We start from the raw sequence: 23,055 nt of genomic DNA on the forward strand, positions 1-23,055 counted from the left end.
ATGTAGTTAAGCATATTCCTGATTACTGAGCTAAATATTGAAACTACAACTTTGGTCTCAAATGTTGGAAAAAATTGCCCCTTCCCCCCAGTTCAATGTTGGGGTAAAAATTCGTGTCTATTGATTGCGTTGGTATCTCCAACATTGAACGGGGGTGCGGGGGAAATTTCTAAGACAATACGTCCACGGTTGTAGCTAAAACTGATTAATATTATTCCAAATGGGCGCGCATACTTTAGCCAATGAGGTTTCAGACAAATGAACCCCGTGATTTTCGGGAAAATTCCTCGATGGCCTGAGCAATGAGCAACGAAATGGGTAGATGAAACGAAATGCACCCATTTTCCGATTGCAGCCACTCACGGTGATTCACACAGCAAGTAAATTGACGGCAAAAAAAAAAAAGAACCGTCTTACAACAACTGGCCGGATTGTGAGGTGAGTAACCACTCTAGCCATGTACTGGGAACTGAATCTCACACCGGGTTTAAATCTTCTGTCTTTATTGTTAGTTCTTCCTTCCCTCTAAGACTTAAAAGGAATTGTTGCCACTCAGATTGAAACATTTCTTCTTGACATAGGTAACACCTTTTGTTTCTCCTTGGGAAACTCTAACAACGCCTCAGTTTTCGCTTGGTTTCATTGTCTTGACTGAAACCGAAAGCACTGACTTGAATTTTCTCGAGAGCGATCGTGAATCTGCATTATCATATAGGGTACGAGGAAACCTGGCTAAGATCACCCACATTTATTAATTTTGTTGTTGCACTATTGCTAAAGAAAAAAGAGTCGTTAAGGTTAACGTGTTTCAGTTCCGCTTTGTGCAAAGTTCGGGCCGATAAGCGAGTGAGCCGCCATCCTCACTTTCCGGGAATCGTCAATGGTGGCCTGATGTTCATTCTCCCAATTGAAGATACGGGATTGAAAATTCAGTGCATGAAATTATATGAACTCTTCTTTGTACTCATTTAATTTTTCTTGTTGCCATATTCATAAAGAAAAAAAGTAAAGGAAGAATCCTGGCTTCCACAAAAGTAACAGCTTACGTGGTCAGTTCGCTTTCTGCAAAATACGGGCATGAACAATAGCTTTCCGGGAAATCTGATGTTTATATCCTTTCGAATTCACGATACGTCAAGACAATATATGGTCTAAGAAAGAGCCTCTTTAGTAAATATAATATGACAGAATTTAAAGCAACATTCAAAGCTTTGCCTCGGTTAAAGTTTCTTCATACAAAGCCGCATCACATCACGAAACTATGAAGAAGAAGGTCTGTTTTATCGAAAATGGATTCTGGCTTTCCTCGTCAGTGATGGGTTCGCAATAACGGCGGAATAGTTTGCGAACAGCGTCTTTGAAGTTGGAATTGACACCTTCCCACATTTCAATGGAGGCTTTCTTTGGCAAATGACCAAAAGTTCCAATGTTCAAAGACAACTATTAACCAATGCGAGTTGTTATTTATAAGCAAAGACAAATGAGCCCTTGTGATTTTCAAGAAAATTCCTCGACAGGACCGAGGAACGATCGAACAAAGAGATTGTGCAAATAAAATGCATTCAATTTTCGATAGAAGCACTTCAGGGTGACGTGCTGAGCGATTAAATTGCAGACAAAAAATAAAACAACAATTACAAGGATCTCGCAACCTCGTTCCCAGGCTTTTTCTCCGCACACCTTCTCCTCGGCGGAGAAAAGCCCTGGGAACGAAGTTGGTGATCTCGGCAAGCCGGGCTGCAAAATTCTCACCATAAACGGTCCAGCCCGGTTTGCCGGGATAAAAAATTGTCAGGACGCGTGGGTTGCCTTGAAAACGCAGCCAGATCTGAGATTTGCATTCTCACAGGATTATTTTTGCATATTTTGTTTAAAATTTCATATCGTACTTGCTGGAGTTAAAATAAACCTTCATTTGGAACCAAAACAGTTATCCCTTGCGTGACTTAATTTGACGGTTACAAGGCCATATAAACACTTCAGCCCTTTTACCGGGCCAGTTTGCCTAACCGGGCTGGCTCGCCTTATATAAACAGGCCCTTACACCCTTTTTCAGAATTCTGCCAAATAATCGCCAGAATGCATATGCATTTAAGCTTTCCATCCATCAAACTTCCGAACGTCACATGCAGGGAAGCCATGATGACTTTGTCTCCAGTGTACTCAATCTCATAGCTTTAGTTCACAGTTCGACTTCCACAAGGAAAAATACCTTGTGCCTTACTCACTTCTATGCACCTTTACTTTGCTTACCAATGCTACTCTTTTTTTAAAAAAATAAGAATACATTTTATAAGAATATCGAGACTGGAATTTGCGACGAGTAGTAACTGCTAGTAACGTGTACTAACCGGTAGTGATGTGGAGTAACGTAGATCGACGTACAATATTGCCTAACAACGTTGGATAACACCTTAGTGATTGGAAGTAACGTCATAAGTTACGATTAATCATGTGAGACTATATAAAGTAACTAGTGTTAATAGGAAGTGTTGGCAGGTTACGTTGAGTATTGTATTTACATAAGGAATTTTAGTGGGATTTTTCATTTAGTGTACTTGTACACGGAATTATTGTTCTTGTCACTGCTCAAGCAATCTTTCCTGTTCAATGAAGGTCGTTAGTTGAAGGGGAAAGATTTCGTGACGGGTCATAAGAGGCTAACATAGAGCTTTAAAAAACTTTTCTCCTTTACTGAACTATTAGAGAGCTTACGAATCGACGACTTTCGCACGACGGCGCCGTTGAGTCAGGTCATAGTCCGGCGTCGTCGTCCTGTAGAAATTTGAATTTACGATTCAGCAAAGACGATGACGTTTGTTCGCGGGTGGCAAATTTTCCCGCCGTTTCTGAAGTTTGTTTTTCTCTTTTCACAAGGTAGGTTATTCGAACCAAAATGCCTAACTTCAGAGAAACGAGAGCTTGTATTGCATACGCTTATCAAAAAAGCTTCATAAACGAACAAGAATTTGTGCTTTTATATGATTTCCACAAGTCAACAAACCCAGAGTTTCCGTACTGGAACTATGAAAGGTTTGATTTGGACGAGAAAACAAACGACGAGTGCAAGGCCGACTTTCGTTTCTACCGGGATGACATTTATAAACTTGCTGAACAGCTGCAGCTGCAGCTGCCTGATGAGATAACCACTTACAATGGTTTAGTTGTAGCTTCGGTACCTGCCTTATGCATGTACCTTCAGAAGGTGCTCACTTGAATCAGTTGAATGAAAACAGAAAAAAATCAAAAACATGTGCCAAGAACTTGATTGATACTTGATCAATGATTTATTTGGAAAAAAAACCTGAAGCATCGAGAGAAACATTCAGAAAACTTTAACAACTAACCTTACGTCCTGTTATTTTCGAGACGCCGGCAAATCGCGCTCACCAACGTCGTCGACTTTGGCGCGACTCTGGCGAGGGCCCATATAGGCATGCGCAGAGGTCATGTCACGCAATCTAACGGCGTCGTCGTGCAAACGTCGTCGATTCGTAAGCTCCCTATTATTTATCTTCTTCGCACGATTTGACAAAGACGGTAAACACCACAAGAAACTGAGATTTGCAAGCTAATGTTTCGAGGGTTAACCTTTCGTCAGAGCGAATTGACCCTTTAGTCATCTAATGAATAAAACCAGATTTTCGTGTGTGAACTTCACTGACTAACCTAACTTAGTTATACGCACTTAAATACCTTCACTAATTCTCAAAGGGAACGTTTGGGTGCACTTTATTTGAAGGCGGAATCGATTCCTTAAAATATGAAGCCGAAATTCAGTTAATTTGCTAACACACTACCGTACGTATCATTTTGTGCTAGGTTCTATCTGCAAGTCTTAGCTACACTTCACTTGAAACTTAATGAAGAGCGTGCCATGCATGCCCTTCACTGCATTCGCTGTTCATTCGCTAGTATTTCCAGAATACAGCGAAATTGAGCGCGAGCTTTTATTAAATACTCAAAAGTTTCTAAGAAATTTTCCCTCTATCAGATCTTTTGCTTCTCATCGTTTACTTTGTGGAATCATGATTCTTAAAACAGGAGCAATAATTCAAAACTGCCTTTAGAGCACTTTCAGTTTCGAAGTTTTCTTTGGCAGCGACGGGACTTACCCCTGATTATTCCCTGGTTTCAGTAATTAATTAAGCGCTTAACTGCAGATATTATAAACCCAATGAAACCCCATGATTCTTTCATGTTTTCTTACTCGAATCATTGGTTCAGTTTGAAACTGTGAGGTTCATCAACACAGCTTATTAAAAATGTGATATTGTAAGTGTAAAACTGTGTTTAAGTAAAGCTATTGTCATTCAGGTAAAACTACTTATACAAGTATATCTTGCGCAGAAAAAAAGGGAAAATATTTCCCAGAATTTTCAAAGAAATTTCAAGGATGAATTAACCACTTCCCGCATGGATTTTATGCCTGGAATTGCTTATATATATATATTATATATATATTTTGTTTTTCATCTTTTTTGCGAGGACGCAAAATTTAGTGCTTGACGACGAAATCGATCCAATTACCAAGATGAAAACTGTCACGAGTGACGCATTTCTTCGAAGACCGTGTACTACAATGAGTTCACTGTGAAAAGAAGGCCATTCACCGTTCTGAGAAAAGCGGAAATAAAAAATAATAAACAAATGAAAATATCAACGAAATGATGGCAGTTGCTTCAAATGAAAATCCCCTCAAATACCATGTAGTTAAGCATATTCCTGATTACTGAGCTAAATATTGAAACTACAACTTTGGTCTCAAATGTTGGAAAAAATTGCCCCATCCCCCCAGTTCAATGGTGGGGTAAAAATTCGTGTCCATTGATTGCGTTGGTATCTCCAACATTGAACGGGGGCGCGGGGGAAATTTCTAAGACAATACGTCCACGGTTGTAGCTAGACTGATTAATATTATTCCAAATGGGCGCGCATACTTTAGCCAATGAGGTTTCAGACAAAATGAACCCCGTGATTTTCGGGAAAATTCCTCGATGGCCCGAGCAATGAGCAACCAAATGGGTAGATGAAACGAAATGCACCCATTTTCCGATTGCAGCCACTCACGGTGATTCACACAGCAAGTAAATTGACGGCAAAAAAATAAAGAACCGTCTTACAACAACTGGATTGTGAGGTGAGTAACCACTCTAGCCATGCATTGGGAACTGAATCTCACACCGGGTTTAAATCTTCTGTCTTTATTGTTAGTTCTTCCTTCCCTCTAAGACTTAAAAGGAATTGTTGCCACTCAGATTGAAACATTTCTTCGTGACATAGGTAACACCTTTTGTTTCTCCTTGGGAAACTCTAACAATGCCTCAGTTTTCGCTTAGTTTCATTGTCTTGACTGAAACCGAAAGCACTGACTTGAATTTTCTCGAGAGCGATCGTGAATCTGCATTATCATTCAGGGTACGAGGAAACCTGGCTAAGATCACCCACATTCATTAATTTTGTTGTTGCACTATTGCTAAAGAAAAAAGAGTCGTTAAGATTAACGTGTTTCAGTTCCGCTTTGTGCAAAGTTCGGGCTGATAAGCGAGTGAGCCGCCATCCGCACTTTCCGGGAATCGTCAATGCTGGCCTGATGTTCATTCTCCCAACTGAAGATACGGAATTGAAAATTCAGTGCATGAAATTATATGAACTCTTCTTTGTACTCGTTTAATTTTTCTTGTTGCCATATTCATAAAGAAAAAAAGTAAAGGAAGAATCCTGGCTTCCACAAAAGTAACAGCTTACGTGGTCAGTTCGCTTTGTGCAAAATACGGCCATGAACAATAGCTCAAGCTTTCCGGGAAATCTGATGTTTATATCCTTTCGAATTCACGATACGTCAAGACAATATATGGTCTAAGAAAGAGCCTCTTTAGTAAATATAATATGACAGAATTTAAAGCAACATTCAAAGCTTTGCCTCGGTTAAAGTTTCTTCATACAAAGCCGCATCACATCACGAAACTATGAACTAGAAGGTCTCTTTTATCGAAAATGGGCTCTGGCTTTCCTCGTCAGTGATGGGTTCGCAATAACAGCGGAATAGTTTGCGAACAGCGACTTTGAACTCTTAACCTCATCCAAAAACTTGAGTTCATTAAAAAAGAAACGTCTTATACCAGTATGTGTTTTGTGTAGAAAAATGTGTCATAATTTCAAGTTGGAATTGACACCTTCCCACATTTCAATGAAGGCCTTCTTTGGCAAATAACCAAAAGTTACAATGTTCAAAGACAACTATTAACCAATGCGAGTTGTTATTTATAAGCAAAGACAAATGAGCCCATGTGAGCCCTCGACAGGACCGTGGAACGATCGAACAAAGAGATTGTACAAATAAAATGCATCCAGTTTTCGATAGAAGCACTTCAGGGTGACGTGCTCAGCGATTAAATTGCAGACAAAAAAATAAAACAACAATTACAAGGATTCAGATTGTGAGGTGAGTAACAACTATAGCCACGCATGTACTTTGTTGCCTCTAAGAGTGTTGTGGCCACTTACATGGAAACCTCTTTCTACCTTGACTTTACATAAAATTAACTTTTGTCGTAGCTATAATTGATAGATATCACAGACCTATTTTTTTCTGTCAAGGCTCTAATAAGGCCTCATTTTACACTTGTTTTGTTTCAACTGAAACCGAAAAAAACTGACTTGAATTCGCTCGGGAGTCAGATCAGTCGTGAACGAGTCTGCATTGTTATTCAACTAAGAAAAATCCAAGCCAGGATTATCAGGCCACATTTAAACCCGTTTAATTTTTCTTGTTGTCGATTTGCTAAAGAAAAAAAGAGAACTTTTTAAGGATTAAACCACTGCAAAAACCGTGTACGATCAAAACTTGCTCTACGTTGGATCAAAATAGATCGTGACCACACCAAAAAAAACTTTAAAATAGAAAATATCCTGCAAAGGTTGGTCAAGATAACGTGAACATAGTATTCTATTCACATACATTCATATTCATGCTCAGTTCTAATAAGGTATGGGAAAAAAGATTGATCAGCGGACTAAGCCAAGCTGGGACAGCTTGGCTTAGGAAGAGTTCAAGATACGACTCACGCGATTTTTGGGCGGGACTGGGTGGGCCGTCCAGCTCTTCGCGGCTCCGCTGAAAAACTGAGCAAGAACGGTTTATTTTCGCACCAAACCAGAATTTATTATCGGTAATTACGTAATCGCACGTGAGACCGCTAGGCTAGCCATGAAAGAACCCATTATTGAATTATTTTAACCTCGCATATCATTATGAGTGTTGTGAATAGGCGTTGTTGCAATATTTCGGCTGGCCAACACCAGCCTTCTTCAGGTTTATTGAATGGATAAATGCTAGTAACAAGATCTTTATATTTACCGGAAATTACATAAAAAGGCTACGTGATGTGTCATAAAAACGGAAATGCATAAAAAAGAGGAGAGAGAATAATACATGATAACAAGATGAAAAAAAACAAAAGAAAATTAAAAGGTAGCTAAACTAAATTACATTTCATCTCTTCTGTTAAGGCCTGCAGGCTCCAGTGTTTTTCCTCTGTGTATGAGGAATGCCTCACGAGCCTTTCTGATGGAGTCACAACTAGTGTGCAGTTGTTCGAGCGGTATAAGAATCATGTGATCCTCCGCGTGAAAAAGAGAATTTAATTTATTTAAAATTATTTAAAATTATTATTTAAAATTAAAAAAGAGAATTTAATTTATTTAAAAGAGAATAGATCTACTCGGAACGGTTAACTTGCTTTCACTGTGTGGAAAGTCCGGGGATGAGGCATAGTTCATCTTTCCGGGAATGGAACCTATCGAAACTTCAACAATTCCCCCCCCCCCCCCCGTCCCACCCCTCCCACCTTTGCCTGCATGGGGTGGGGAAAATTGAACCGGAAGTGTCAGGTTTCAAATGATACCCTTTTTGGGCGCCGAAGTCGCTAACATCTATAAAACACGTGCTTGGGCGAGATGGATGATTTTAATTGAAGAGATGTAGCATTTGTGAGCGATTGGCTTAATAAAAAGGTCTTCAAAAGGTCTTTATTAAAGACGGCAGGAGCCGACGACGATTGTTCTTTAGTAGGGTAACAGACAAATCTACAAATCCGACGATAGGGTAGGGCATTTGAACGCCATTTTGGCCCGAGGGGGCGGGAATTTGAACGATCCAATCTTCAAAAGTTCAAATGCCCGGGCTTTGCCCGGGGAGGATGTTGAAGTTTCGAGTTGATTGGCGCATAAACTGCTGTTTTTTAAACACTTCCAATTCAAGATACGGAACTGGATATCCAGTTCATGGCACTATCTGAACTCGTTTGATTTCTTGTTGCCACATTCCTACAGAAAAAAACAAAAGCAAAGAAAGAATCAGTTTACAGAACTTAAGTGGTTTTGCTTGGTGCAAAATTTTAGGCGTTATAAAAAATAGCCCTTTCCGGGAAATCAACACTAAACTGATGTTATACTTCCAAATTCAAACTACGGAATTGACTATCCCGAGAACGCAACATGAACCAACAAAAAGCCTTTTTAGTGAATATAACATGACAGAATTTTCAGAAACCCCAAAACGATTTTTTCTTGGCTGCACCAAAATGCTTTGCTCTAATTGCTTTTCATAACGTGACGAAACTATGGACAAGCTCAGTTTAATCACAAATGGGCTTTGCGGCTTTCATGAAGAGAGGATGAGGTGCCACATCCCCTCTTGTCATTATTATTATTTAAAATATTGAAGAGCATTTGCAAACCATATTTCTCAAACGACGCTTAAAAACTTGGACTGAACTACTTAGCACTAAGGACTGTTCTAAAATATTCCATTGTCTAACACAGTCGAGGTTCGGCTGCGCAGCTATTTTTAGAGAGACACCTGACTGGCCGGTTGTAACGACGTAATGAAATTTTAAATGTGTGCGGCTTGAGAATAAACTAGACCCTCCGTGAGGGTACACTGAGTTGCTTGTGGTACGTGCAGCGTTCCAGGCAATTTTTTTCGAGTTGGGGGTCATTAAGACCATTTATTATATGGCTTGTGTTTGTAGCCGATATAACGCGCGCTCTGATTGTGACTGAATTGTGGGGCATTATTCTCCCGTAATGCCCACGGGCCGATTACGGGCTTGCAAAAACAAAGCAAAAGGTAATTAAAAAACCATATAATAAACTACTTACTGACCGAGCTAGCTCGAGCCGTACTGGGGAATATTGGCCCTGGGTCGTTTTCGTACGGACCTCGCTACGCTCGGTCCGTACTGCCACGAACTCGGGCCAATATTCTCCAGTACGGCCCTGGCGCTTGGTTAGTAAGAAGTTATCAAGGGGTCACCCAGAAGTCATACCAGCAGAGGCCCTTTGGCTCACAGGTCCTCACACGTTCGTACCACGAAACAGATCCTTTTCTGAGGTTAAAAACCTGGCTACCGGCCTATTAATTAACTCTTTTTCCTACTTTCCCAACCGCGAGAAAACCGCGGTAAATCAGCCATCGCCAAAATATGTTTTTTTCTCAAAAAATATTTAAAGTTAGGGGGAAAAAATACATCATGTTAAAGCTTAGAAAATAAGCTTTCCAACAGCATATAACTTATTTACAGACAACTGAAACATTTTATAAAAGCGAAAGTTGAACGAAAAAATTTAAGAAGAATAACAGTAAAATATGTTTTCCAGGCAAAATTTGGTCATTTTAGCGTTGATTACGAATTTTTGGATGCAAAACTAAAATTTTCTGCAATTTATCTGCATTCTTGGACATAAATTCGACCGAAAACTGATGACACACGAATATTTTTAGATTTTTAGTAATAATCGGATTAGCGATCAATGCGTAACGTGATAATGCGATAGAAGTGTCAAATTTGCGACCCGTTGCTAACGGCAACGGAAGCGATCGCATTACGAATAACTAACCTCTGTTTGCCAAAAACCACCCAAATAACCAGAGGATAAAACTATTCACTGGGCATGTAATAAAGGTAAATATGTTCGAGCGAAAGCGAAAACAAGCGAATATTTTGAGGGAAAACACAATTATGTGAGATCAAAGGAACATGTCGTGGAGACACGCAATTGCATCTGTACGAAAATCTTCCCTTTTCAGGGATTTTAACGCTTGAAATCCCATCCAATCCACCTGGTCTAGTCTTTGAATTCAGTATTATCGCCGCCCTACGAATCTTCAGTGTTCTACATAACAGCACACTTGGTAAAAGACGGCTCGACGGGCGACAGATTGTTGTCGAAGTACATTACTCGTCGCTTTTAAGATTCCACCGCCTGTCTTGTTCAGTATCCAATTGATTTGCCATTATTGAGCTTCATGAGGGTATATTTTGTTCAAAGATCCACTAAAACCCCATTCGCGTTACATGACCTTCGACGCCATTGCCGGTTAAGTTAATCGTTCTACTGTGTCCACCAGAGGAATCTACGCATTTCCCACTACCCTCTCGATCCTAAGAAAATACGCGCAGAAGGCTCTATGCACAAAGACACCACTTAGCAGGGGAGTAACAGGCAAGACTTTTACCGACACGGAAAATAAAAAAAAGAAAACGGAAAATCTACCCATTTTTCCGACTGGGATGGCCATACGGCAACCCAGTAATAAAGAAAGTGTTCAATAAGTTTTTAAATAAACAGCTCAAAAATTATACAGCGAATGCGAATAAACTCAGAAGGAACTGAAGAATCTTCTTTCGAATGCTCATTGCTCCCAGACTACAATTAAAAAACACAGTGACAAACGTGATGACATATTTCTATTTACAAGATTTGGACACCGAAGGGATGTGACACAGCCTCTGCTCGGCCCTGATCATTTAACCGCGCGACATTGGGAACGATAACTTAAAATGTCCGTGCGAAACTATAAAGAGATTTTTAAAAACTATGATGGGGTTTGGGAATGCGTTCTCTTACCTCATCCTCTCTTGGTTGGTATTAAACAGGCAACCAGGGTAGACTTTTTTAGTGTGGGGGGCGAAGGAAGGGGGGGGGGGGGGGGTTTACATGATCGTATTCCCTCGTGCCACTGACAATTCGGCAAGCAAAGTTCTAAACAGCCTGCAGTTTCCGTACATTTTACTGACTGTTCTGGTAAACTGCTTTTCCAACATATATAAGCGAGACTCGAAGAGGTATGAGGTCATCTGTGGACTCCCAAAAACAATTAATTTCGTCTTGCCTGGATTTACTGACCGTATCTGATTTCTAGATCACAAGTTGCGCACCTTCATTCACATCGCTTCTTGAAACTTGGTATCTGTTGGTGAGAAACCTGTTAAACCATTGTGGTAACTTGAAGGAGGCACCAACGTTTTGAGTTAAAAGGTACAGTCTCCTACGAGCCTAGAAGGCCCATCAGGCCGGCGCTTATGAAGCGACTAGGAGTTGTCCCTGGTAGGGTTACCTCCAGCATTAAATTCGCCGGTACCCATTTATACACCTGGGTGGAGAGAGACACCATGAGAGTGTCTGGCCCAAGAACACAATATAATGTCCCCGGCCAAGACCCGAACCTCAGCCTCAGCCGGACTCCTCGATTCGGAGTCGACCGCACTAACCATGAGGCCATTGCGCCTGCCACACACGTTCTGAGTTAACGTAGCAATATTCTATAGTCCATGCGCTGGCCAAAGCTTTGTCATTTCTAATAGCAGGCAGGAGTTTATTTCTTAGTATCAGAACTGCATCAGTTGTATGAAGTAATGACGTTTTCGCAGAGCGCCATCCTTTGCTGTCATGTTGTTTTTCAGCACTCGGCAAAGTCCCTTTTTGACTTATGGCTGTTTCTGCTTAGGTGGCCTCATACACCACCGAGCCTTTTTGGAGACATCGTCGCCAAGTCGGCCACTTCTGCTGGAGAGAACAGAACAGCCACAATGCCAGGGAGTTCATCCCCTACTCTTCTCGAATAGTTTGTGGGTTCTTTAACGTCCCACGGAAACCTTATGAACGCATGCTAGTCCGTGCTGCCTCCCCCTTAAGCAGCTCTGGATTGACAACTCTAAGCAGCAGCGAACCTTTGGATTTACCAATTCGAGGATCGGCTTTTGTGCGCTAAATCCCTGAACTGGTTATTGTTCGCTAATTAAAATATAAAATAAAATAAATATGTAGTTTATTCAAACCCATTGCGGTCTTGGCAACTGAATTACAGGTTGAGTGCGCTGGACACCAATACAACACACAACAATAAAATTTATCCAGGCTTAAACTTGATTGCAAATTTGCTGAATCTATCAGTCCTGGTGGGGAGAGTGGAATGTTGACTACCAAATCTAAAAGAGTAATGGGCAGGTATATCTATTAATCTGCTGTTTATTTGGGGGTGCAAGGGATGAACTGGCACAATGTTCACAATGAAGCGAGTGCGCGGCTGCAAAGTCACATCTTGCGGCAAGAGTAGAGAGGCCTGCGCTAGCAAGTGCCACCTCATAACGAGCACCAGGCCAGATTAAATATATATATACAAAAGAAATTTACAGTGGCATAATCTTCTTCTAAAATGACTCAAAGAAAAAAATAGATAGGTCACCAACGTCGTTGCAAAGAAATAATTACTTTTTTTCTAACAAGATAACTGTCAAGGAAATTCAGGCTTAGTTAAACGCGCAAAAATTGTTATTCCACTCTTAATTTAAACAATCGGGGTTTGGCTAAAAATAACCTTTCATCACTTAAGCTCTGAAATCTTGTATAGATCCCTCCCAGGACTATGGCAAGTGAAGTGAGATCAGATTCCTTCCGATGTCCAGTTCAAGACACGAAGAACGAACACTCTCTAACGGCGGACCTGGTGCAAGCCACTGTAACCCATTTCGTGCAGCAAAATTCCCCGTGGTTTGCTGATCTGCTGTTCAAACAACTGAGAGATATAGATCTGAAGAAGTTGAATGATCCTGCAGAGGAAGCATCAATAAGAAGAACTCGCCCTCACACTAGCGCTTCGTATGCATGGACCTCAGGAATTTTCTCTCAAGCCCAATGTCTGGCCAGGTATTTGTTCCGCCTCGTCAAAATGGAGGCAAAAATCCCAAACGAACACCGAGACACCTTTGAAAAGGAAAAAAGAAAATTGGAAGAAGTGAATAGCAAGTTACAAGACGGGAAAGAAAGTGTTGGAGACTTGATTGAGAAGGTACGTTTACTTGTTGTTGGTACATACAATGGTTTGGTATAATGGTTTGTACTGAAGTGTCGCTATTCAGTCTGAAAATTAACATTTAGCTAGATTTGAGTTAAAGTACGAGGTAACTCACAAGATTACGTGTACAGATCAAACAGGTGACTTTCGGTCCTCGTTTACTGTTGCTCGTCAATAAGTTATCTGGGTAGAACATATTTGTTTGTTTTAATAGTTTCGACACAAGGATTTTTTCAACGAAAAAGCTCACCTTCTCCTTCTCCTTTTTTTCGGAGTGCGGAAATCTCTTCAGAGGTCTTTGTTTGTGAAGGAATGGTGGCAAAACGTTTATAAGTTAATCTACTTAAATTGTCCCTATTACAGTTAAGAATCGAACGCCATCTTCATAAATACCAAGGAATGACCTGCGAGGTTTCGTTGCAAGATTGTATTGCTGTGCAAAAGTAATTTCTTAACATTTTTAGTCTTCAAGTAAGGCCTTGAAAAGCATTGATCCTTAAAGATACCATTTCGTTTCACTAAATTGAGTCAGTGCATGCACGTCATAAACTTGAACTAGTTTTCAAGTTATAGAAATCCTACGAGCGTTCTATTCAACTGGTTCAACGTCGGGTTCAACTGCTCAACTCTGTTTCAAACGGTTCTCTTGACTTCTGTGCCGTATGCCTTCAATTGTTTCTCTAAAATATAACAGACAATGCTCTGCCAATAAATAAAGAACAATAAACTTACCAATGAGATTTACTGCAACGTCCTTACTTATTCATGGAAGAAGGTGCTGGCTGGCAAAATCGGTAAGAAAATGTTTCACTGGCTAATATTGCCAATTAACGTATATACCGCTGGCTAGAAAACTACAAATGGACAAATTCTTTGGGACAATTCAGGGTTTTATAGTTCAACTCACTTTTTATCACATATTTTGGATTCTTTGCAACCCCGTCCCCCCATTCAATGTAGCTTGGGGAAAATGAAGTTAAGTACGGTGCCTACTATTGTTATTGCGCATACGTTCTGCGCATCTCCAGATACTTGGATTTTCTTTCGGTGATGCATACTAATGCAGGGGCATTTTTGCGCGGTTTAAAACTATGCAGAGAGAGTAGATCTTAGTAAGTACTCTTGGTATCCAAAAAGAAAATTGGGGGTAACCATGCATTCTTTAGAGATAATTGAGCTTCAATTTGAGAAAGAACGCCAAACATTGCTTTGTATTTTAGAGCTTTATACAAATATTGTTCATGAATTATCTTTAAAAAATGCGTGGTTTCCCCCTATTTTCTTTTTGGATTTCAATAACACTTGCGAAGATCTACCTTTCCTGCATAATCATAAATTGGGGCAAAATACCTTTGAATAGGCCAGTTTAGTATTCTAAAGGCAGGGGCTGGATCTAGCATGAAATGGAGGCTAATGCGGGCAAATTAATTTGCATTTGAAAAGATTTGCCCGCATTAGCCTCCATTTCATGGTAGATCCAGTCCAGCCGTGAGAATTCGAAAACGGTCTATTAGTAGGCACCGTCCTTAAACAGTGTGTAGGACTGAAAGTGGGACCAGTTTATGTCCAACATTGATTAGGGAGAGAGGAAAGGGGGTAAGCCCCTGAAGTCCCAACAAAATGTGTACTGGACTGAGATAAAAGTGTCCCAAAGGAATTTGTCCATGCATGATTGTACAAATAGCTTACAAAGGGAGAACATAGCTAACTTATTGTTTTGTTTAATAGGTTTCCCTCCAAAATTGATCATGAGGCATCAATATTAAAGGGAATATCAAAAGTCACTTTTAAAAACCATTAATGAGTAAGAAAGGTTCAATGATTACTCCAGTAAAATTGATGGGAACAGCTTTCACCTTTTACATACGCAACATACTTTTTGCCAATCAATAGATCCAAGAGAGTGCTGAAAATGACTACAAAATCTCGAGTGTAGACAACAAGAATTTGGAAAAGCAGAGGATTGATGCAGAGTATAATTTGATTTCTAACAAACATGACCTTGCTCATATACGAGATGCTATCAGTGACCGTCGAGCGAACGCCAAGCAAGCAGCCAAATCTTCCTCTTATCTGCTCATCGCTGGACTAATGGCGATCTTTGTAATAGCTTTGGCTGGTGGTTGTAAGTGGTTTTCGCTATTTTGTAGGAAATAAAAGAGATGAATTACAAAGTCTAATGATCCGGAGAGAATAAATGAGTTAAATAGCAACTGGCACGGTCACAGTGCTCACTCGTCAAGTGAATTCTCATCGAAAAGGAAATTTAAAATGTTGCGTTTTGAAGAGACGAGGAATTGAGCCCGGGAATCGAGCCAATGTGCTACTTTTGGCGAGGAACCAGTACTCTTGCCACTGCACCAACCGCGAACACTAGAGACGGAGCCAAGAATAAGAAAAGGTACCCTGCGAGCAGTTCGTTTCTCCGCTTCCCGAGAGAAGCGTAGGAGAAGCCAACTGCTCGCAGGGTAAGGAAACGTTGGAAGGTACTGCAAGATTTGATTTGTACAGGGAAACGGAGTAGGGTAGCAGAAAAAGCGGTTGAGTGAGAGGTTGGTCTAATTGAGCTATGCTGACCGGCATAAGAAACTGATTTGGGACTAGTACTCGATCACCTAACAGTTTTCTCTGCCCTCTTTCTTTCTCATTAGTTTTGAGTCAAGGGAGTCGACTTGGGGCAGATAACTCTGAAGACAGCCACAGCGACGGAGATTTCAAGTACCGTCATGAAGCTTGTATCCATTTAAAAACGAAAACATGGACATGCGTAGCAGTGATTGGTTTCCTTTGTATTGTCATGGTTTTCCTGTGCAAGAAACAGGCTCAGAATCTGTTCAACAACAACAAGATGATGGACGAATGTGAGAAATTACTGCGCAGCGACGTGTACAAGGCAGAGAAGGATCTAAAGGATTCGGAACAAGACGTCGAGGGAAGAATACCCAAACTGATGGCGCTTCTCGAAGTTCAGTAGGAAGTCACTGGACCTTTGTAGGCTCGGCTCCTATATCGACACATGGCTTGATAGTTAATTACCAAAACAATGACATTTGCAACGAGAGGGAGTCTAGGTAGAGGATCTCAATTGAATTAAGAGGCCTGGGCCCAGATCTATATTATGAAAATAAATGAGGGGGTGTTCTAACACGAAAGAACTTTGGGGCATCGTTAGCAGCAATAAGATGTGAAACCTTAACTGCTATATGTAGGACAATATATTATCACGTGACATGCCAAAGTTATTTTTAGCACAGAAATCTTCTCAGCAACACTTATCATTTTCTGGTGGCTGGATTTACCTTTATGATGTTAACACGATTGGGTACATTATTTCTGTGCTTGGACATTTCAAGAAAATTTAAAATAAATGTCCGAAAAAGAAAATCCTTTGCAATTGGAGAATGGGCACTCCTACAAAATGCCGTATATTTCCAAGACTAAAGACATATTTCACAAAGGCTAAGCACAGTTCGTTTTCTTTTACCATTTTGACCAATCTGACAGTAGCGATGCGAAATAAATTTAACATAAACTGTTGCCGTTTTTTATTTTGAGTTTTGTGGCAGTAACAAGTCATGTGATCCCTTTTGCATACGTCATCCACACCACGATAAAAGCTTTTGTGACGTTATTAGTCTGCGAAAGTCTTAGGTTCTTATTACTAAACTTTGAGAAGTTAGACCACCCCCTTACTTTTTTGTGGAATAATTTGGGGCCAGGTTTGGGCTCACTTGAGATAGACATGCAATTTGTAAACTTCATTGTAGTATAGATTGTCACTGACCAACGGGCGAAGAGCGATGAAGCGAGGGGGCTGACTTAACTCATTCCCTTAATTCTCATTCCCTTAATTCTTGTTTTTTTTACTCGCTTGGTCGGTTTAATTATTGTCTCTACCAAAATAACTTAAGAAATGTTAGCATAGCGATAGAGTGTAATTTCCAGGGGATTAATATGGAACACGCGAAATGGTAATTTTCCTTCAGTAGCTTTTAGGGGATCGAATCAAACCCTTTTCCCAAAAACCGCCGACGGGCGGGGAAGAGCCGTTAACCAATATGGTGTTCGTGACATTGTGTGGAAACGAAGGATATCGCACCTTCAGATCGGGGATTTTATGTACGCAGCCTTTCGAGTCAAAGCTGCGGAAACTCGAGCTGCGAGGGAAATCAGAACTCTCGTTTTGATTATGCCTGTTACGGCCATTCAGACTGAATGCGGTCTGTTACTGTTTGCCATTCAGTACTAGATTTTGACTTATGATAGGTCTAATGTTATCGGGATTAAGTAAATCGCGTGTAACCTTCCGTTGGGGTCTGGTTCCACCGCTTCCAATGAAGAGAGGGTTTTTATAGAAGCTCATATTTAGAAGAATCGATTTGTCATAGCTGAGGTCGGCAGCTCAGAAGTAGACGACTGAGATAACTTCATGTTTTTATTTCCTGTGATCGTCTTTATCGTTGTATGCAAGTCAAAGCCCAAATGTATTGGATTTAAGTAGCAACATATTGCTTATTACTCTCTAATGTGATGTTAAAAACGTGGAAACACAAAGGAACTAGTAGTTGCAAAACTATTGGCAATTTATACGGTGGGTGATTACCGTCATAATTAATTTTCTGGCGTGTTATTACATTTTGCATTGTAATGAACTTGTGTCTGTTTGAATTTTATGTTGGCTTTATCAATTTTCTGACAGAATTCAGAAATTTTACTCTAATCAGATTTTCGGATAACGTAAACTTTCTGTTGATTTGAATCTTCGGGTTGTGTCACAGGCTCCCCAAGCTGAAAATACGTGGTGTATGCGACAGTTTGTGTACATAGAGAATTGTATGGGAAAATCACCGATCGTAAAAAAATTGTGTAAATAACTATCTCATTTGAAATAAAGTTTTCCTACCTCAAATGTGTGACCAACTTGTCTCTTTTGCCGAGTTTTGAGCCATTCTGACGCCGTTTAGTGAAGTGATCCGGAAGGCCGATACTGAAATAATGGGAAGGCCGGTAACTCCATCTATCGCCGGCCAGACCTCACTCCACAAATCGTTTTCTCCTCAACAGGAAAAGTCCATAAGTCCATAAAGCCCAATAAATTTCACTCCAAATACGTGTTTCGGCGGCCGAAAGGCTCGTGACGAACGAAAACTTTGCCTTAAAATTCACCTCTTCGGCTTTCCTCAGAGGCTTGTGACCGGGCAGTCAACAACGGAAACTCGCAAGATGGTTTCAGCCTCAACTCTGATTGGTTCATTTGAATTTGACCGCGCGCTGGCAACACGACCGTTGTTGAGTGCCCGGTCACAAGTCAACAACGGTCGTGTTGCCAGCACGCGGTCAAATTCAAATGAACCAATCAGAGTTGAGGCTGAAACCATCTTGCGAGTTTCCGTTGTTGACTGCCCGGTCACAAGCCTCTGAGGAAAGCCGAAGAGGTGAGTTTTAAGGCAAAGTTTTCGTTCGTCACGAGTCTTTCGGAAGCCGAAACACACGTATTTGGAGTGAAATTTATTGGGCTTTATGGAACTGTTGTTTTTATTGCGATTCGGGACTTTTGCTGTGGAGGAGAAAACGATTTGTGGAGTGAGGTCTGGCCGGCGATAGATGGAGTTACCGGCCTTCCTATTATTTCAGTAACGGCCTTCCGGATCACTTCACTTGGCAAAAGAGAAAGTTGGTCACACATTTGAGGTAGGAAAACTTTATTTCAAATGAAATAGTTATTTACACAGTTTTTTTACGATCGGTGATTTTGCCATACAATTCTCTATATACACAAACTGTCGCATACACCACGTATTTTCAGCTTGGGGAGCCTGTGGTTGTGTCAGGTTTCGGGGAGCTTTTCGATTTTCCGACTAGTTTTGAATACTTTACATTTCCGATTCGTTTCTGGTGTATTTTTTGCTAGTAGTCCTAATTTTCGGACACAACTTTTCTCGAGTTGGCCTGGTGACTACGAGCACGAGACACCAGGTCGAGGTAATATACCGCGTTGATCTAAGATGGCGGATAGAGTGATAGCGTTTGGGTACTTGCGAGAGCTTTTACTTAATTTTTATTCGGGAAATTAGAGGAGGAGGCCTTGACCCAAATACAGTGGATGCCTTACACTTTAGGCTGGGTTGGCTGCATGGTTTAATAGCTCGTCTTGTTCATTTGTATGGAATCGATGAACAAATTGTGAACGTAATTAGGGGTGCACGGGATATTGCCTTTTGCAAGTCAGGATATTTTTGGTGTTTCATCACCAGCTACTGCCTTTACTGGACAACATGGACGTCCAAGATATTCAATTCCCAGAGATCAGCTGGATTTTCTGATCGGCAGATGCTTTTCTGTCGTCGATATTGCAACTTTGCTAGGTGTCAGTGTTCGGACTGTTGTCCATGTATTACAAACCTCCACCTGAAGAAGTCATACAACATAAATAATCACTTAAAAAAAAAACTTTTTGAAATCTAACCTGTGCTTTTTAACTGAATTTAAGCACTGATCGGATTTCAAAGAGTTTTATAAAATGTCTATCACCAATTTCAACACTGGAGGCACTGTGTAAATTATCATATTGATTTCTTATGACGTATACACATACCCTGCAACGCTTAGACATCAACTAAAAAGGAAACTTAAATCCTCACAAATAACCACATAATTCCCAAGTGAGATATTTTGTAAAGCAAATTTCAATCAAGAATTTAATAACATCAATAACATCTCCCATACTATCAAGGTCTAGTTGAGTTAGCAGAGAGAATGGAAATCATGTAAGATATATGCTTAAGTAGACAATGCAGGAGTGAATAAATGAACTGAGAGAGGGATAAGTGGTGGTTTTTATTCTCCTGATAAAAATAACCTAATAAAGTACTGGCAATTAAGAAGAACAATAGACATTAGAATCACTAATTAATTAATAAGGGTATGATACCTTATTAGCTTATGATTACCATCTATATACCACAACGCAAGTGGTCCATATACTTGGTACCGTCGTGTGTGTATTGTCCTAAGCACGAGTGCCCGTAGGAGGACCCCAGCTGGATTGACCCTCCGCATTGCTTCTCTTATTCTGCACTGTTGAATTCTCAAACCTCTGCTCCTCAGAAATCCAGTCATTTGCCTGTACCCGGTGTTAAATATACTTTGGTGCGCAGTACAAGACAATACATACAACTTAGGCGCAAATGAGGGGGCAGGGAATGTACTGGCAAGGCGCGGATAATACCCACGGCCGGTATGGACCACCGGATGAGGGGCCTCGGCAACTAGCCGAGGGGGTGCCTCGTGCCTGTATTGCAAGGCGGGCATAGTGGCTGGCATAATGTCCTGGGGCCAAGTTAACCCAGTCCAGCAAAGTAACAATATGCCCCCTCCCTAACGGGGCTTCAGCACAGGGCTGAAGGGGTGCTGCAGGCAGCAATTCCCCGCCCATATTTTATTAAGGAGAACTATTAAATAGGTTACAATAAGCTCATAAGGAAGAAATAAAATACAAAAGAACCAGAAAGCAAAACTGGGGGGAGGGAGGGATTAAATTGCTGAACAGAAAAAAACAGAACGATTTAAGCTTTGAAAATGTCAAACCGAGAAGGCTCGCATGTTGGGATGAATGAAAGAGCCAAATAAGGTAGTCACGTGATGGGAAGTCACGCTCTCCTCCCAGGCGCTGCCCAGTATTTGCTTACCAGCATTAACATCTTTTTTATTCTAAAATATCATTTAGGGAACTCTGACTGTTAGGATGTTTTGAATCATATGGTCGAGTTCTTCGTTGTCTACGTTCAAGTGTGTTAATCTCACACTCAACCCAAATTCGAACAAGCGTCTTTCAACAGTCCGAACACTGACACCTAGCAAAGTTGCAATAACGACGACGGAAAAGCATCTGCCGATCAGAAAATCCAGCTGATCTCTGGGAATTGAATATCTTGGACGTCCACGTTGTCCAGTAAAGGCAGTAAGTAGCTGGTGATGAAAGACCAAAAATATCCTGACTTGCAAAAGGCAATAGGCCACTTGCACTAAGAGGTCATGTGACATCGTTTTTATGAAAATGAAAGTTACATGATTTTGCCTTCGAAACACTATTAGTGGCTCATCTCTTAAACAAAATAATAGTGATTTGGTTTTTCAAACCCGCACCATTTGCTTAAAATGAGAAAGTCCGTAGCTGGTCACGTGACCAAAACTTGATTTTTTAAAATTATGAATTACCGCTTTCTGACACAAATTTAGCACTTGAACTTCAAGGAAAATGTTGAAAAGATGATGTGGTAACGTTTATGGCACATCTGAACTCAACTATCAAACATTTAACAAGATATAAGAAAAAAGTAGTTTTGGCCGCCATGTTGGAGGGCAAGAGTATGCCCTCCAACATGGCGGACAAGACAAATCATGCTACTTTGTTGAAAAATCAAAGTACCATAAAATATCTCCCTTGAATGCGCTTCCTCTCAAATTTCGCGTGTAAGATAATTTTTATGTGTTTTGCCAATTTTTGGCAACAGCAAGATTACAACTCACTGTTTAAAGGAAGCATTGGTCACGTGACCTCTTAGTGCAAGTGGCGTATATCCCGTGCACCCCTAATTAGGTTCACAATTTGTTCATCGATTCCATACAAACGAACAAAACGAGCTATTAAACCATACATTGGGATGAGTGAATGACGTCATCATTCCTCTCATTTTCATATTTTACACATTGTTCAAGCTGAAATCGCTCCGGAAGCAATGCAGATATTTCTAAACGGTAAACGGCGTTTTCAACCTTTCCTGGTATTCTATGTGATAAACCTAAAAATTCAAGGGATAAAAATTTGATCATTTAAAGCCCCAATGTCTTCATCATCAGATTCAGAGATAACCTTTGACTCGGAGAAATAAGAAGAGGAGTGGCTTCATAGATCAGTTCGTACTAAGAGCACTGTACCAGCATCGCACAGCCCCCTGAATTTTTCAGACATCGATAAGAGACAATTGCTTAAAATTGTCCAGATGAGTGCGATACAAGGTAGAAGTAGAGGAAGATATACGCGAATGGAAATGCTAACTTCCGTTGAAATTATCTCCTCAAATGTACGTCGATAGCAACGGTAGAACACAGAAAACTATCAAAAATGTGAAAATTTGGTTTTATCAAACGAAAAAACCCGAAACCAGCCCAATGCCTCCTCTACTGCCACTTTTGTCAGTCAAACGCAACAAAACACTGGCAACTTTTTGGTAAGAAGGGCCCTTAGATCTGACAATCCCCCGGGCCGGGATCCTTCAAATATATTTCTGTTTCTGTTTCTGAACGCGCACTGCAAAATACCAAGAGCCCATATTAATAGCCTCCTGATTATACTAGTCCCTTCAATCAAAACCCCGGCAAAATGTCAGGGCCAAAACAATCAGTCAAAATCACCAACCATTTCACATTTATCACCACAAATGAACACATAAGTGAAATAGAGAGAAAACTGGCCGACCGCTTCCGCAACACCTTCGGGATGCCGAAAAGAGTAACAAAGATGTATCATTGCACGCCATTACTACTTTCCCTGCACCAACGAAACACGTAAAGCCAAAAACACTCTCAGTCTCCATGGAGTCAATGGGCGCTTAACCAACTATTTTATTCACAGCAGTGGCTGTGGCAATGAAAAGTGAGTGTAATGTAGTGTGAATAGAGGAATTGTGGGTGTTGTTGGAATCACAAATTCATATTACCATATTTCCACCAATGGCAAAGCTCCTCCACACCCGCATAAAAACTAACAACACCCACAATTCCTCTGTTCGCTCTGACAAAGGGCTAACACTCGAAACGTCAGTTTTCCAAATCGTTAACGGTGATAATTCGATTTTTATCAACACGTTTGATAAAACCAAAATTTCCTGTTTCACTCTCCCACCGACGCAGCA

The 23,055-nt window shown here is 40.7% G+C and overlaps 1 protein-coding gene across 3 annotated transcripts; it reads left to right on the plus strand.

Moving 5' to 3' along the window:
- The first annotated feature begins 313 nt into the window (after window positions 1-313).
- On the plus strand, window positions 314-17,981 carry LOC137974464 (uncharacterized). Of its 3 annotated transcripts, XM_068821493.1 has the most exons (5): window positions 5,000-5,140; window positions 11,210-11,325; window positions 12,698-13,135; window positions 15,035-15,266; window positions 15,793-17,981. In XM_068821493.1, exons 3-5 carry the CDS (start codon window positions 12,713-12,715, stop codon window positions 16,113-16,115), a joined length of 978 nt encoding a protein of 325 aa, XP_068677594.1. In that variant the 5' UTR covers window positions 5,000-5,140; window positions 11,210-11,325; window positions 12,698-12,712; the 3' UTR covers window positions 16,116-17,981. The 3 variants fall into 3 exon arrangements, with proteins under 3 accessions (XP_068677585.1, XP_068677579.1, XP_068677594.1); XM_068821484.1 differs by lacking the exons at window positions 5,000-5,140; window positions 11,210-11,325 and adding an exon at window positions 314-438; XM_068821478.1 differs by lacking the exon at window positions 11,210-11,325 and having other exon boundaries at window positions 4,990-5,140.
- Window positions 17,982-23,055: the final 5,074 nt, after the last annotated feature.

This window comes from Montipora foliosa, chromosome 1 (assembly GCF_036669935.1).
Source record: "Montipora foliosa isolate CH-2021 chromosome 1, ASM3666993v2, whole genome shotgun sequence".
NCBI classification, from domain to species: domain Eukaryota; kingdom Metazoa; phylum Cnidaria; class Anthozoa; order Scleractinia; family Acroporidae; genus Montipora; species Montipora foliosa.